At 49.1% G+C, this 16731-nt stretch overlaps 1 protein-coding gene across 1 annotated transcript; it reads left to right on the forward strand.

Moving 5' to 3' along the window:
• Window positions 1-2546: 2546 nt before the first annotated feature.
• On the forward strand, window positions 2547-8886 carry LOC105483115 (aflatoxin B1 aldehyde reductase member 3). The gene is made up of 7 exons (XM_011743778.3): window positions 2547-2831; window positions 4999-5186; window positions 5376-5480; window positions 6249-6345; window positions 6579-6678; window positions 7246-7375; window positions 8481-8886. Exons 1-7 carry the CDS (start codon window positions 2618-2620, stop codon window positions 8640-8642), a joined length of 996 nt encoding a protein of 331 aa, XP_011742080.2. The 5' UTR covers window positions 2547-2617; the 3' UTR covers window positions 8643-8886.
• The last annotated feature ends 7845 nt before the right edge of the window (window positions 8887-16731 follow it).

The raw sequence follows: 16731 nt of genomic DNA on the forward strand, positions 1-16731 counted from the left end.
ATTTTTATTATTTTTATAATAAAAAATATAAAAAATATATATATATATATATAATATAATAAAAAAAACTGCCTCGGCCAGTGCAGTGGCTCACACCTGTAATCCCAGCACTTTGGGCAGGGCATGGTGGCTCACACCTGTAATCCCAGCACTTTGGGCCGGGCGTGGTGGCTCACACCTGTAATCCCAGCACTTTGGGAGGCCGAGGCGAGAGGATCCCTTGAGGCTAGGAGTTCACCAGCCTGGCAAACATGGTGAGACCCCTTCTCTACTAAAAATAAAAAAATCAGCCAGGCACGGTGGTGCATGCCTGTAATTCCAGCTACACAGGAAGCTGAGGCATGAGAATTGCTCGAACCCAGGAGGCCGAGGTTGCAGTGAGCTGAAATTGCACCGCTGCACTCCAGCCTGTGCAACAGAGTGAGACTTTGTCTCAAAAAAAAAAAAAAAAAAAAAAGTAAATGCTTACATTATTGATTTGAAGTATTTCTTCTTTTATAATATGTCAGCATGGTGCTATAAATTTCCCTCATAGCATTACTGTGGCTGCATCTCAGAAAATTTGATATGTCCTGTTTTTACTTTCATTCAGTTCAAAATATGATCTAATTTTCCTTGAGATTACATATTTCACTCATGGGTTATTTAATTTCTAAATATCTGGGGATTGTCCAGATATCATTCCATTATTATTTTCTATTTTTCCTTTTTCTTCTATTTATTAACTTATTTACTTACTTTCAGTTCCCTCTCAGGCTCTAAATTCTGTTATTTTCCTTTTCTTTTTCTTTTTCTTTTTTTTTTTTTTTTTTTTGAGACGGAGTCTGATGGAGTCTTTCTCTGTTGCCCAGGCTGGAGTGCGGTGGTATGATCTCAGCTCACTGCAACCTCCACCTCCCAGGTAGAAGCAATTCTCCTGCCTCAGCCTCCTGAGTAGCTGGGATTACAGGCACACGCCACAATTCCCGGCTAATTTTTTTTGTATTTTTAGTAGAGATGGGGTTTCACCATATTGGCCGGGCTGGTCGTGAACTTCTGACCTTAAGTGATCAGCCCACCTCTGCCTCCCAAAGTGCTGGGATTACAGGCGTGAGCCACCGTGCCCAGCCTCTGTTATTATTTTCTAGTTTAATTCCATTGCGTTCAGAGATATACTTTGTATGATTGGAATCCTTTAAAATTTATTTATTTACTTATTTATTTTATTATTTTTTTAATATGGAGTCTCATTCTGTTGCCCAGGCTGGAGTGCAGTGGTGTGGTCACAGCTCACTGCAGCCTCGACCTCCCAGGCTTAGATGATTCTCCCATCTCAGCCTCCCAAGTAACTGAGACCACAGGTGCATGCTACCACATTTTGATAATTTTTAATTTTTTTTTTGTAGCGATAAGATCTCCCTGTGTTGCCCAGGCTAGTCTCAAACTCCTGGGCTCAAGCAATCCTTCCTTCTCAGCCTCCAAAAGTGCTGAGATTACAGGTGTGGGCCAGTATGTCGCCCACTGTGGGGGCAGTCTTTGTTTCGAAATCTACTTTCTCTGATATTCATTTAGCCATTCCAACTTTTTAAAATTTGGTTTTGTCAGTATATGCCTTTTCCCATCTTTTTGCTTTTAAACTATCTCTGTTTTTATATTTGAATACCTTTCTGGTATTTACCATATAGTTCGGTTTTGCTTTTTTATCCAGTCTAACAATCACTGCCCTTTACCTTGAGCATTTACATAATTTATATTTATGTCATTATTGATATGATTGGGTTTAAATCAGTTTTGCTATTGTTTTTTCATTTGTTCCATCTGTCTATTGATGTTTTTTTCTTTTGTATTTGCAGACAGATATGCCCTCTGTCACCCAGGGTGGAGTGCAGTAGAGCTATCACAGCTCACTGCAGCTGGGCACTGGTCCATTTTTCTATCTTTTTTTTTTTTCTGTTGAGACAGGGCCTCCCTATGTTTCCCAGGCTGGATTCAAACACCTGGGCTCAAGTGATCCTCCTGCCTTGATCTCTCAAGGTGTTGGCATTACAGGCGGAAGTCACCAGAGTCAGTCAGTTTTTTTTCACTTAGGTATAGAATTCAATGCCAACAGTTCTTTTCTTTCAACACGTTAACCATGTCACTCCATGAGGACGCTGTCTTGAGCATTTGGTAAACCTCGTTCTCCAGGACCACACGGCAGGCGCCAGAGCCCTAGGTCCACCCCACCCCGTAAGCTCCCTCCTGGAGGAGACAGAGACCCGGGACAGCTCCGGGGCAAGGCCGAGGAAGGAGGGACGACCGGGCAGGGAGGCCCGAGGAGTCCCCGCCCTTTGGGATCGTCGCCACCCTTGGACCCCCTCACCCTTGGGGACGTTGAGGAGTGTTAAAATCTCCAAGACGAGAGTCACCGGTAGGAAGCCACAGCCATTTCGCAGTTTGCTGGGTGCAAATGCAGACGGTCCTAGTCGAGCAGGGAGTCGAGCGCGTGGGCGGCGTTGAGGACCTTCGGGGGCGCAGTCAGCTCCACCCCCCGGTGGGCGGGGCCCGAGCCAGTCCCTAAAGGTAAGCAGCTGCAGGTTCCGGAGCAGGTGCTATCGACCGCTGCGCGCTGCTATCGGAGTATCCCGTTGCCGCCGTCATGTCCCAGCCACTATCACTGGCCCGGCCCGCCACGGTGCTGGGCGCTATGGAGATGGGGCGCCGCATGGACGCGCCCACCAGCGCAGCAGTCACGCGCGCCTTCCTGGAGCGCGGCCACACCGAGATAGACACGGCCTTCGTGTACAGCGACGGCCAGTCCGAGACCATCCTGGGCGGCCTGGGACTCGGGCTAGGGGGCAGCGACTGCAGAGGTAACACTGGCCCCTGATCCTCCCCCTGCACCGTGCAGAACTGAGACTGTCCTCAGCCGTGCACCGCCCAGCTCTCCCTGGCCCCAGGCAGCACCCACGGCTTTGTTCCCCGCTCCTCCAATCCCCGTCCACCTCGCAACCTTGGGAACCCCAGGCTTCTCAGGCACATCTAGCTCCGGACAACTTTTCTCTGGTCTTCTCTTTTCTTCGTCTCTCTTCTCTTCCGGGAGGTAGCCACCACCCTCACTGACGCCTGGATGACTTGGTCTTGCCTGGAATGACTTGGCTAGCCCATCTCTGGAGCACGAAAAACATTGGAATCTGGCATTGTGCAGCTCCTGTCCCCACCTGTGCCCTGCAGGTGCCCTTGACGGGCCTGATCTGCCGAAATTCTGTGCTTATCGGCTGGCACTCCCTGGCACAGTCCGAAATCAGTTTGGACCCAGCACACTGCTTCTTCCTGCACACGTGCCAGCCTGCTCACTCCCTGGACTTTGCTCTGAGTACCTTGTGGTACTCGCAAGGGCACTTCACCAGGTTCAAAGGCACCTCACCAGGGTGGCAGTGCCCGGGAGGCTTGGCAGCTCCCTCAGGGGGATGGGGGATTGGGATTGTACAGGTTCTCACTGCCCTGTCTGTGGGAGGCTCTGTCTGAAGCTACTGGAGAGAAATGGACACTAACCCACTCCAGGAAGCTCCAATTCTAGAGATGGCTGGGGAGCCCGGAGTGAGCCCTTCCTGGGAGGGACCCCGTGAAGAAAGAACAGAGAGGAGTTTGCCAGGAAGAGTACGAGGGGCAAGGGTGTCAGGGCAGTGGGCACGGGTGTGGAAAAGCAAATGTGATTTGGCAATGCCGCGGGTGCTGGAGGAAGCAGGTGTAGCCTGAGGGGAAGATGTTTGTATAGGGGCAGGAGGAACCGCCCTCAGTCTGATGCCATGTGCAGTGCTTAGGCCAGTGCCTGGCAGGCACATAGTGAGGGCTGGGAAATGTTAGCTGTTTCTTTGTTCTTAGTATTAGCACCATTTACCTCCTTCCACTCTGAGTGTCTGAGTGGAGTCATTTCTCCTCTGATTCACCACATGGTAGATCCCGAACGAACCCAGCCTGTGCGTGCATCTCAGTGCCACACGCTTTCTAGATCACCCCGCTGCCACTTGTTGAGAGCTCTAACCATATTTCTGGTTTTTTTTTTTCTTTGGAGACAGGATCTTGCTTTTTTTGCCCAGGCTGGAGTGGAGTGATGCGATCATGGCTTATTGAAGCTTTGACCTCTCAGAGCTCAAGCAATCCTTCCACCTCAGCCTCCTGAGGAGCTGGGACTAACACAGGCCTGTGCCACCACACCCGGCTAATTTTTTGTATTATTCATCGAGATGGGAGTCTCACTTTGTTGTCCAGGCTGGTCTCAAACTCCTGGGCTCAAGTGATCCTCCTGCCTTGGCCTCCCATAGTGCCGAGATTACAGGTGTGAGCCAACACAGATCTGCACCCTCTGCCTGGCCCTTATTTCTGTTTTTTTTTTTTTGTTGTTGTTGTTGTTTTTTAATCCTTCTTTATCTTCTGTCTTTGAGTCCAAGGTTGGCTGGTGAAAGTCCTCAGATCTCAGATCTGAAGTGAAGTTCAGTTGAGAAGGAGAGGGGTGGAGGTGGCATGGAAAAATTCCAAATGAATAGTTCTTCAATCCTGCTCCCTCCCAGTTCTCAAGGGCTCCAGTGACTGCACTCCTGCCAGCCTAAGTGACTTTCTAAGTGTGAAAAGTGGGAAGAGGACTCTCCACTCCCCTGTTAGTCCAGCTCACTGACTCACTGAGAACTAAGATTCTTTTTTTTTTTTTTTTTTTTTTTTTTTTTTTTTTTTTTTAGAAGGAGTCTCACTCTGTTGCCAGGCAGGAGTGCTATGGCACAATCTCGACTCACTGCAACCTCTGCCTCCTGGGTTCAAACAATTCTCTTGCCTCAGACTCCTGGCTAGCTGGGGACTACAGGCGGGTTCCACCACCCCTGGCTAATTTTTGTGTTTTTATTAGAGACGGGGTTTCATCATGTTGGTCTGGCTGGTCTCGAACTCCTGACCTCCTGATCTGCCCGCCTCAGTACCCCAAAGTGCTGGGATTACAGGTGTGAGCCATGGTGCCAGGCCCTGAATTTCATTTCTCTCTCCTCTCAGTGAAAATTGCTACCAAGGCCAATCCACTGTTTGGGAACTCCCTGAAGCCTGACAGTCTCCGGTTCCAGCTGGAGACGTCACTGAAGCGGCTGCAGTGTCCCCGAGTGGACCTCTTCTACCTGCACATGCCAGACCACAGCACACCGGTGGAAGAGACGCTGCGCGCCTGCCACCAGCTGCACCAGGAGGTGAGGGGACCCCTGAGCTCTGGGAGGTGGCCCGCTGCTGCTCTCATTCTGATCCCACTGGTGAGATCAGAGGCACCAAGGCGGTCCCAGGGTGGAGCAGGGAACAGCCCCACTCCCAGGGGCCCCACCCTGGCCTCCCCTTCCTGGTCTGGGCTGCACTGCACTCTGACTGGAGCCTCACCCCTGCAGGGCAAGTTCGTGGAGCTTGGCCTCTCCAACTATGCCGCCTGGGAAGTGGCCGAGATCTGTACCCTCTGCAAGAGCAATGGCTGGATCGTGCCCACTGTGTACCAGGTGAGGGCCGGGGCTGCAGAGGCCAAGGTCTCCAGAACTCCTACTCATCCTGGGCTCACTATTCCCCTCTGACTCCCCCGGTACCCTCTACATAGCCGCCACCCCCTGTTCAAACCCTGCAGATGGCTCCCACATACCCTCAGGATGCCATTCAAGCTCCTCAGGCTGGCCACTGGGCATCTGTTTCCTTCCTGCCTATCTGTGTATCTTGGACCCTTCCTTCCCCACCTGGCCCTGCACTCAGCCTGGAACACGCCCTGCCCTGCACTGCCCCTTCCCCGGGAGAACGGTTCAGGTCTCACATATGGTGTCTTCCTCTGGAAGCCTTTCTACACGGGCCCAGAAGACCCTGAGACCTCAGGTCCTCGTTTACCTCCTCATCATTCATTCCACAAATGTTTGTACACCTGCTTGGTGCCAGGCACTGGTCACGGAACTTTCTAGTCTATTGTGAATGCCTCATTACTCGATTATAACTGTTTATACTTGACCTTATTATAAAACCTTGAGGGAAGGGACCCTGTCCTTTTGGCTTAAGAATCTAAATCTGACAACCAGCTCCTAGTTGGTGCTCATGAAAGTTGGCTCAGTGAATGAATTTTCCTCGGGCATAAGCCCCTTTCACCAGCACCAGTAAGAATAAGTAAATGCCCAGATGGTTAAAGTCCTAGAATTGTTAAGGTCTGAAATAAGGGTTCTATAAGGGTAAATTTGAGGTCCCTTCTTTTGACACATCCACCCTCTGCCCTGGGCCCCCCTCCTTTGCAGGGCATGTACAACGCCATCACCTGGCAGGTGGAAACGGAGCTCTTCCCCTGCCTCAGGCACTTTGGACTGAGGTTCTATGCCTTCAACCCTCTGGCTGGTACGTGGAGCATTCCTGGCCCTGACTCAGCCTATTTCCAACCCACAGATGCTCAGCCCAGGACCTGGGAAGCAGGGAGGGTTTGACAAACTTTGACCTCTCAGGTCAAAGAAGTCAAGGCTGCATCCTTCAGCCCTCCTGGGTCCCTGCCCCTCCCCTAGACCAGAGCCCTGAGGGATGTGGCAGCTTCTGGGGCACTCTGGGCCCGGGGGCTGATCGCTGCCTTCCCGCAGGGGGCCTGCTGACTGGCAGGTACAAGTATGAGGACAAGGACAGGAAACAGCCCGTGAGCCGCTTCTTTGGGAATCAGTGGGCAGAGCTGTACAGGAATCGGTGAGCTGGGGGTGCTTGGTGTGGATGGCTGGGGTGGGGTCGGCTTTATGTGGAATGAAGTCCTGGCTGCTCCTGGGGTAAGGCCTTTCCTCGCTGCTGCACCTACTCCCCTGCATCCCTTCAGGAATTTCCAAACCCTCCGTGTGTTTTCTTGTTGTCTGGGGACCTCCAGGAGGAAATGAGGCTCCCTGGACCTCAGGGTCTTGAAGTCGTAGCTCTTTCCTGAGCACTCACCTGCTGGGAAGGAAAGAAGGAGCCCTGCAGGGAGGTCCAGGAGGCCTGGGGCCGAGTCCTGTTACATCCCAGTGGCCCTTGTGTCCCTAAGGAAAATAAGAGCAGGCTGCTGAGTCGTCAGGAATAAAGACTCTTTGAGGTCTCTGCTGAGGGGCCAGCATCCTGGGTGGTTCTGACGCCCAGCAAAGTGGGAGACGCATGGCTGGAGAGCGCACCTGTCCCTCAGGGCTGCAGGGTGTGGGGTGGGGCAGTGGCCGTCGTTGGCTCTTTGGTTGTGGCTCCCAGTGTGATCCCCATGGTACTGACCCCTGTGCCACTGTCCCCCCTTCCCAGCTACTGGAAGGAGAACCACTTCGAGGGCATTGCCCTGGTGGAGAAGGCCCTGCAGGCTGCGTATGGCGCCAGCACCCCCAGCATGACCTCGGCCACCCTCCGGTGGATGTACCACCACTCACAGCTGCAGGTAACCAGCAACCCTGGGCCCTCAGCTCCTTACCTTCCAGGGGGACCAGTAATGTCTTTCGATGAGGGCTAAAACATTTGTTTATTGATTCCTCTAAAATTTCTCTTTCTTTCAACTCTCACAAACATTCTTCCCACTGGTCTTTTTCTATGTTCCTTTTTTTTGGAGACAGTCTCATTCTGTCGCCCAGGTGGGAGTGCAGTGGCACGATCTCGGGTCATTGCAACTTCTGCCACCTGGGCTGAAGCAATTCTTTTGTCTCAGCCTCCTGAGTAGCTGGGATTACAGGCATGCGCCACCATGCCCAGGTAATTGTTTGTATTTGTAGTAGAGATGGGGTTTCACCATGTTGCTCAGGCTGGTCTCAAACTCCTGAGCTCAGATAATTCACCCTCCTCAGCCTCTGAAAGTGTGGGGATTACAGGTGTGAGCCACTGCGCTCGGCCTTCCCATTGGCCTTGATGGCATCTGAGTACCAGGCTTTGTAATAAGGGCTTTGCTGCAGGGATTTCATTATTCCTTCAGCTTTATGAAATGACTGTCCCGGTGTTATTGACAAGGAACCTGAGTTTCACCCAGCTATTAAAGGGGCAGACATTTTAACATTTTAACACAGGTTTAACTGTAAAACCCACTAGTCTCATCCTTTGGTGGGAGCTGGAGTTTCCCTCACTTGGTACACCATGTCGTCCTCATTCAAATGTGTATCCAGCTTCAGCCTCAGATGTTGCAATAGTGTCTGGCATATATACAGTAGGTGCTCAATAAACGGGAGCTAAGCACTCTACATAATTTTTCCCACCCATAACCATGTTGAAAATAGAGAAGAGGATTGAGTCTCAGAGAGGTTTAATAACTTAGCCACGTTTACACAGCTGCTGGGGGACAGAACTGGGCTGTGAATGTAGGTCTGTTTGGAAGTATCGTGTGGCAGTAGGTGAAAGAATACAGGTTTCGAGTCACATAGGTACAGGTATCCAAGGCATCTTATTTCTGGACGTCTGGGATACAAGAGTGCCCAAATCTCAGCAGGGAGGTGGCTGGGAGGGCTGTGAGTGGAGTTGCTGTGCAGCAGAAGGTTGAAGTCTGGCCATCTCCCTTGCAGGGTGCCCATGGGGACGCAGTCATCCTGGGCATGTCCAGCCTGGAGCAGCTGGAGCAGAACTTGGCAGCGGCAGAGGAAGGGCCCCTGAAGCCGGCTGTCGTGGACGCCTTTAATCAAGCCTGGAATTTGGTTGCTTACGAATGTCCCAACTACTTCCGCTAGGCCCATCGTTTCTCAGGCTGCCCAAGGCTCTTCTGTAACCTCTTTTTGTCTCTCACGCTTTCTTTAATTTAGAACTGCCTCAGTACATTCTTAGGAATGGAACTATTTGAACAAAAACGTAACAGTAGAGTCACCACCAAATGAAGAATAAAACCTCCCAGGATGCTGTGTGTTAGTCTGTTTGCGTTGCTATAAAAGAATACCTGAGACTGGGTCATTAATAAAGAAAAGAGGTTTCTTTGGCTCACGGTTCTGCAGTCTGTACAAGGGGGTGTGGTCCCAACATCCACTCCTGGCGAGGGCCTCAGGAAGTTTACAATCATGGCAGAAGGGGAAGCGGAGCCAGCTTGTCACATGGCAAGAGAGGGAGCAAGAGACGGGAGGAAATTCCAGGCTCTTTTAAACAACCAGATCTTGTGTGAACTCATAAAGCCGGAACTCGCTCATTACTGTCCACATGGCACCAAGCCATTCATGAAGGATTTGCCCCCAAACCCTAACACCCCCCACCAGGCCCACCTCTAACATTGATCACATTGCAACATGAGATTTGGAGGGGAAAAAAACCCTAATGATATCATTGTACCAGTACCCCCCCACAAATGTCATGTTCTTCTCACATTGCAAAATACAGTCATCATTTCCCAATAGTCACCCAAAGTCTTAACTTGTTCCAACATCAACTCAATCATAAGTCCAAAGTCTCACCCGAGACTCAAGGTAAGTTTAATCCACCTATGAACCTGTATAATCAAAACCAAGTCATTTACTTCCATGATACAATGGTGGTACCGGCTTTGGGTAACATTCCCATTGCAAAAGGGAGAAATCGGCCAAAAGAAAGGCGCAACAGGCCCACGCAGGTCTGAAACCCAGTAGGGCAGGCATGATAAATATAAAGCTCCAAGATAATCTTGGACTCCATTTCCCACATCCTGTCCGCACTGGTGCCAGGGGTGGGCTTCCAAGGCCTTGGGCAGCTCCACTTAGGTGGCTTTGCAGGATGCAGCCCCACGGCTGCTCTCACTGGTTGGAGTAAGTGCCTGTGGCTTTTCCAGGCTCTGGGCACAAGCTGCTGGTGGCTCCACAATCCTGGGGTCTGGAGAGTGGTAGCCCCTTTCCCACAGCTCCACTGGGCAGTGCCCTAGTGGAGACTGTGGCGGGGGGCTCCAGCCTCACTTTGCCTCCGGCATTGCCCTAGCAGCGTCTGTGAACTTTGTCCTGAAGTCTTCTGAAATGGCTTTGAGCCCTTTTCCCATCATCTTGGCTATTTAGCACTTGATTCCCTTTTAGTCATGCTCATCTTTCTTGCAAGTGGTTGTTCTACAGCTGATGTGAATTCCCCTGCTGAAATGCTCTTTCCTTCTTGATCACATGGCCAGGCTGCCAATTCTCAAGCGATTACACTCCGGTTCCCTTTTAATTATGAATTCCAACTATAATTCATTCCTTGGCTCCTGTATCTGACTGTAGGTTTTTGGAAACAAGAATGCCACATCCTGAATGCTTTGCAGCTTTGAAATTTCTCCCACCAGATGCTCTTGGTCATCATTCTTCAGTTGAACCTTCCACAAATCCCTTGAACAAGAACACAATGCAGCCAATCTCTTTGCTAAGGGATAACATGGGTGACCTTTGGTCTAGCTCCCAATAAATTCCCCATTTCCATTTGAGACCTCCTCGGCCTGTCCTTCACTGTCTGTATTTCTAGTACGTTTTGGTCACAACTACTTAACAAGTCTTTAAGAAGTTCCAGACTTTCCCTTATCTTCCTGTCATCTTCTGAGCCCTCCAAATTCTTCCAACTCCTGTCCATTACCCAGGTCCAAAGCTGCTTCCGCATCCATTTTCAGGTATTGTTACAGTAATGCTGCACTCCTCATTTCTATGTTAGTCCATTCACATTGCTATAAAGGAACACCTGAGGCTGGGTACGTTTTAAAGAAAAGAGACTTATTTGGCTCACAGTTCTGCTGGCTGTCCAAAGAGCATGACACCAGTTCCTGCTTCTAGTGAGGGCGCCAGGAAGTTTACAATCACGGTGGAAGGGGAAAAAGGGAGCGGGCATATCACATGACAAGAGAGGGAGCAAGAGGCAGATGGTTCCGGGCTCTTTTAAACAACCAGGTCTCATGTGAAGTAACGGAGGAAGAATTTATTATCATGAGGATAGCACCAAGCCATTCATGAGGGATCCGCCCCAATGACCCAAACACCTCCCACAAGGCCCTCTTCCAACACTAGAGGTTCCGCTCCCCTCCCCTCCTCTCCTCTTCCCTCCCCTCCACTTCCCTTTCCTTTCTTTTTTTGACAGAGTCTAGTTCTGTCACCCACATGGAATGCAGTGGCACGATCTTGGCTCACTGCAACCTCTGCCTCCCGGGTTCAAGCGATTCTCCTGCCTCAGCCTCCCGAGTAGCTGGGACTACAGGCGCATGCCACCACCCCGGCTAATTTCTGTATTTTTAGTAGAGACGGAGTTTCACTGTGTTGACCAGGCTGGTCTCGAACGCCTGACCTCGTGATCTGCCCGCCTCAGCCTCCCAAAGTACTGGGATTACAGGCTTGAGCCACATAACACCTGGCCTGGAGGTCACATTTCAACACGGGATTTGAAGCGGAGGAAACATTCAAACTGTATTAATGTGAAACATTTTATAATATTCCATAATCTCCGCAATGGCTTTCCTCTTGTCTTAGCTAAAGCCTCCTGTCTTTTCATCCATAACTTTCTCAGTGGTGGTTCTGGGCTTCTTTTTATTGGGCTTGGGGGCAAGGGCAGTGGGGTCCACATTTTCCTCAGAACACCCCTACACCCCTACTCCAAACAGGAGGCACTCAAGGCTGGGAAAGGAAAATCCCAGGTGTGGTGGTTGCTGTTTGACCATTGCAGCAAAATCCCTCCAGCCATGGGCAGGGCAGCAGGCAATACTTGGAACAGTCCCTTAAAATGATGAAAGGGGCCCAACTTGGAAATTTAGATAACACCACTCATCCAAAAGCCTGACCCCAAGAAAAGTCCCATTTGCTGACCAGAGGGAGACACCCTACAGACAAAATTTATTCTTTATAAAAAGAAGTCAACCCCTGATTCTTTTTATCCATACAACATAGATTCTCCCTGGTGTGCGGTGGTCTGTCAGTTATCTTTGGACAAAAAAGCACACCAAAATTCAATTGCTTAAAATGACAAAATCCCCAAAAATGATGAGAAAATTCAACATAATCCTTGTCCAAATCCCAACTGGCTTTATTTGATTTTAGTTTATTTTTCAAGATGGAGTCTCACTCTGTCTCCCAGGCTAGAGTGCAGTGGCGCAATCTCGGCTCACTGCAACTTCCATCTCCTGGGTTCAAGTGATTTTTCCTGCACAGCTTCCTGAGTAGCTGGGATTACAGGTGTGAGCCACCCACCTGGTTAATTTGTGTATTTTTGTAGAGACTGGGTTTTGCCATGTTGTCCAGGCTGGTGTTGAACTCCTGACCTCAGTTGATATGCCCCTCTTGGTGCCTCCAATGCTGGGATTACAGGCATGAGCCACCACGCTCAGCCAGCTTTTTTTTTTTTTTTTGAGACCACAGAAATTGGAAAACTGGTTCTAAAATTCACAGGGAAATTCAGGGCACCCAGGATACCCAAAATATGCTTGAAAAAGAACATAGTTGGGGGACTGACACTTTCTGATTTCAGAACTTACTACAAAACTACATAGCCGGGCGTGGTGGCAGGCGCCTGTAATCCCAGCTACTCGCAAGGCTGAGGCAGGGAGAATTGCTTGAATCTGGGAGAGGAAGGTTGCAGTGAGCCGAGATCAGGCCACTACACTCCAGCCTGGGCGACAGAGTGAGACTGTGTCTCCAAACAAAACAAAACAAAAAACAAGCAAATAAACAGAAAAAGCAACTACAGCGCTAAAGACAGTGTGGTCCTGGCATAAGGCTAGACATAAATCAATGGATTAGAATTTAGAGTCCAGCAGTAAACCCTTTCATATATTGTCAATTAATTTTAAAAAGTGTCAAGACAATTCAACAAGGAAAATAACCATCTTCAGGCTGGGTGCGGTGACTCACACCTATAATCCCAGCACTTTGGGAGGCCAAGGTGGGCAGATCACGAGGTCAGGAGATCGCGACCATCTTGGCTAACACAGTGAAACCCCATCTCTACTGAAAATACAAAAAATTAGCCCGGCGTGGTGGTGGGCACCTGTAGTCCCAGCTACTCAGGAGGCTGAGGCAGGAGAGTGGTGTGAACCCGGGAGGCGGAGCTTGCAGTGACCCCAGATCGTGCCACTGCACTCCAGCCTGGGCAACAGAGCGAGATTCTGTCTTAAAAAAATAATAATAATAAAAGAAGAAGAAGAAGAAAATAACCATCTTCAACAACATCTAGATATTTGCAAGTAAGAGAATGAAGTTGGACCCCTTCCTCACACCATACATAAGAAAATAAACACAACATGAGTCATAGACCTAAATCTATGGGCTAAAATCATAAAAACTTTTAGAAGAAAATACAGGGCCACGATGGTGGCAGACTCCTGTAATCCCAGCTACTCTGGTGGCTGAGGCACCAGAATCACTTGAACCCAAGAGGCAGAGGTTGCAACGAACCAAAATTGTGCCACTCCACTGCAGCCTGGGTGACAGAGCGAGACTCAGTCTCAAAGAAAGAAAAAGAAAATATAGGGATAAATCTTGTGGCCTTGGATTGGGCAATTGTTCCTCAGAAGCACACACAACAAAAGAGAAATTAAATTAGACATCATCAAAATTTAGAACTCTTTTGCTTTAAAGACTGCATAAAGAAAGTGAGGCTGGGCGTGGTGGCTCATGCCTGTAATCCCAGCACTTTGGGAGGCCGAGGTGGGTGGATCACTAGGTCAGGAGATCGAGACCATCCTGGCTAACACATGAAACCCCATCTCTACTAAAAACACACAAAAATTAGCCGGGCGTGGTGGTGGGCGTTGACTGCAGGAGTTTGAGACCGTTTCCCTATACTATACACAAAATATTAACTCAAACGAATCAGCCACCTAAATGTATAAGGTAAAACTGTAAAACTCTTAGAAGAAAATACTGGAGTAAGTATGACTTTGGATTAGGCAGTGGTTTCTTAGATATTGACACCTAAAGCACACGTGGCAAAAGAAAAAGTAAAGTCAACACCATCAAAGTTGAGAATGTTCGTGCTTCAGAGAACACTATCAAGAAAGTGAAAAGACAACCCACAGAATGGGACAGTATTTTGCAAATCACATTATCTGTTAAGGAACTTGTAGCTAGAAAAGAGACAGGACTCTTGGCCGGGCGCGGTGGCTCAAGCCTGTAATCCCAGCAGTTTGGGAGGCCGAGATGGGCGGATCACGAGGTCAGGAGATCGAGACCTTCCTGGCTAACACAGTGAAACCCCGTCTCTACTAAAAATAATATAAAAAACTAGCCGGGCGAGGTGGGGGGCGCCTGTAGTCCCAGCTACTCGGGAGGCTGAGGCAGGAGAATGGCGTGAACCCGGGAGGCGGAGCTTGCAGTGAGCCCAGAACGCGCCACTGCACTCCAGCCTGGGTGACAGAGCGAGACTCCGTCTCAAAAAAAAAAAAAAAAAAAAAAAAAGAGACAGGACTCTTACAACTTAATCAAAGAAAAGACCCACCCAGGTGCAGTGGCTCACGCCTGTAATCCCAACACTTTGGGAGGCTGAGGTGGGAGGATCCCTTGAGGCCAGGAGTTCGGGACCAGCCTGGCCAACAAGGCGAGATGCTGTCTCTACTAAAAATACAAAAATTAGCCAGGTGTGGTGGCACATGCCTGTAATTCCAGCTATTCAGGAGCTGAGGCACGAGAATTGCTTGAACCTGGGAGGCCAAGGTTGCAGTGAGCAGAGATCACACCACTGCACTCCAGTCTGTACAACAGAGCGAGATTTCGTCTCAAAAAAAAAAAGTGAATGCTTACATTATTGATTTGAGATATTTCTTCTTTTATAATATGTCAAAGTGATGCTATAAATTTCCCTCTTAGTACTACTATGGCTGCATCTCAGAAAATTTGACATGTCATGTTTTTACTTTCATTCAGTTCAAAATATGATCTAATTTTCCTTGAGATTACATCTTCGATCCATGAGTAATTTAATTTCCAAATATGTGGGGATTTTCCAGATATCATTCCATTATTATTTTCTATTTTTCCTTTTTATTCTATTTATTTATTTACCTATTTACTTATTTTCAGTTCCTTCTCAGGCTCTACGTTCTGTTATTATTTTCTAGTTTAATTCCATTGTGCTCAGAGATGTACTTTGTATTATTTAAATTCTTTGAAATGTATGTGTTCATTTATTTCTTTTCTTTTTTTCCCCTTTTCTTTTCTTTTTTTTTTTTTTTTTTGTTTTGAGACGGAGTCTCGCTCTGTCGCCCAGGCTGGAGTGCAGTGGCCGGATCTCAGCTCACTGCAAGCTCCGCCTCCCGGGTTCATGCCATTCTCCGGCCTCAGCCTCCCGAGTAGCTGGGACTACAGGCGCCCGCCACCTCGCCCGGCTAGTTTTTTGTATTTCTTAATAGAGACGGGGTTTCACCGTGTTAGCCAGGATGGTTTCGATCTCCTGACCTCGTGATCCGCCCGTCTCGGCCTCCCAAAGTGCTGGGATTACAGGCTTGAGCCACCGCGCCCGGCCTCCCCTTTTCTTTTCTTTCTTTCTTTCTTTCTTTTTTTTTTTTTTTTGAGTCGGAGTCTCACTCTGTTGCCGAGGCTGGAGTGCAGTGGTGCGATCTCGGTTCACTGCAACCTCCACCTGCTGGGTTCAAGCCATTTTCCTGCCTCAGCCTCCTGAGTAACTGGGATTATAGGCATAAGCCACCACCCCCAGCTAATTTTTGTATTTTTAGTAGAGATGGGGTTTCACCATGTTGGCCAGGCTGGTCTAGAGAAGCCCTGACCTCAGGTAATCTGCCTGCCTCGACCTCCAAAAGTGTTTGGATTACAGGCGTGAGCTACAACACCCAGCCTGTTAATTTATTTTTGTTATTTTCTTTTTTTAGACAGAATCTCACTCTGTTGCCCAGGCTGGAGTGCAGTGGCATGATCTTGGCTCATTGCAACCTCTGTCTCCCAGGTTCAAGTGATTTTCCTGCCTCAGCCTCTCGAGTAGCTGAGATTACAGGTGCATGCCACCATGCCTGTCTATTTTTTATATTTTTAGTAGAGATGGATTCTCACGATGTTGACCAGGCTGATCTGGAACGCCTGACCTCAAGTGATCTCCCTGCCTCTGTCTCTCAAAGTGCTGGGATTACAGATGTGAGCCACCACACCCGGCCTCTTTTGCATGTATTAAGACTTGTTTTGGCCGGGCGCGGTGGCTCAAGCCTGTAATCCCAGCACTTTGGGAGGCCGAGACGGGCGAATCACGAGGTCAGGAGATCGAGACCATCCTGGCTAACACGGTGAAACCCCGTCTCTACTAAAGAATACAAAAAAAAAACTAGCCGGGCGAGGTGGCGGGCCCCTGTAGTCCCAGCTACTCGGGAGGCTGAGGCAGGAGAATGGCGTAAACCCGGGAGGCGGAGCTTGCAGTGAGCTGAGATCCGGCCACTGCACTCCAGCCTGGGGGACAGAGCGAGACTCCGTCTCAAAAAAAAAAAAAAAAAAAAAAAAGACTTGTTTTATGCCTCCAAAGATGGTATATCTTGGTGGATGTGCACTTTAATGTACATTCTGCTGTTGCTGGGTATTCCGTTCATGTTGTTTATGTGGAATTGGTTAAATAGCGTTATTCAAGTCTTCTTTTTTTTTTCTGAGATGGAGTCTTGCTCTGTCACCCAGGCTGGAGTGCAGTGGCACGATCTCAGCTCACTGCAACCTCTGCCTCCTGGGTTCAAGCAATTCCTTGCTTCAGCCTCCCAAGTAGCTGAGATTACCCTGCCACCATGTCTGGCTAATTTTTTGTATTTTTATTAGAGACGGGGTTTCACCATCTTGGCCAGGCTGGTCTTGAACTCCTGACCTCGTGATCCACCCGCCTCAGCCTCCCAAAGTGCTGGGATTACAAGCGTGAGCCACGGCTCCTGGCCTGTTCAAGTCT

Source organism: Macaca nemestrina, chromosome 1 (assembly GCF_043159975.1).
Source record: "Macaca nemestrina isolate mMacNem1 chromosome 1, mMacNem.hap1, whole genome shotgun sequence".
In the NCBI taxonomy this organism is placed as follows: domain Eukaryota; kingdom Metazoa; phylum Chordata; class Mammalia; order Primates; family Cercopithecidae; genus Macaca; species Macaca nemestrina.

Coding starts and splice junctions, on each gene's coding strand:
- LOC105483115 (XM_011743778.3), top strand. CDS start 2,618: ATGTCCCAGCCACTATCACTGGCCCGGCCCGCCACGGTGCTGGGCGCT. Junction 2,832..4,998: donor AGGGGGCAGCGACTGCAGAG/GTAACACTGGCC, acceptor CTCTCCTCTCAG/TGAAAATTGCTACCAAGGCC. Junction 5,187..5,375: donor GCCACCAGCTGCACCAGGAG/GTGAGGGGACCC, acceptor TCACCCCTGCAG/GGCAAGTTCGTGGAGCTTGG.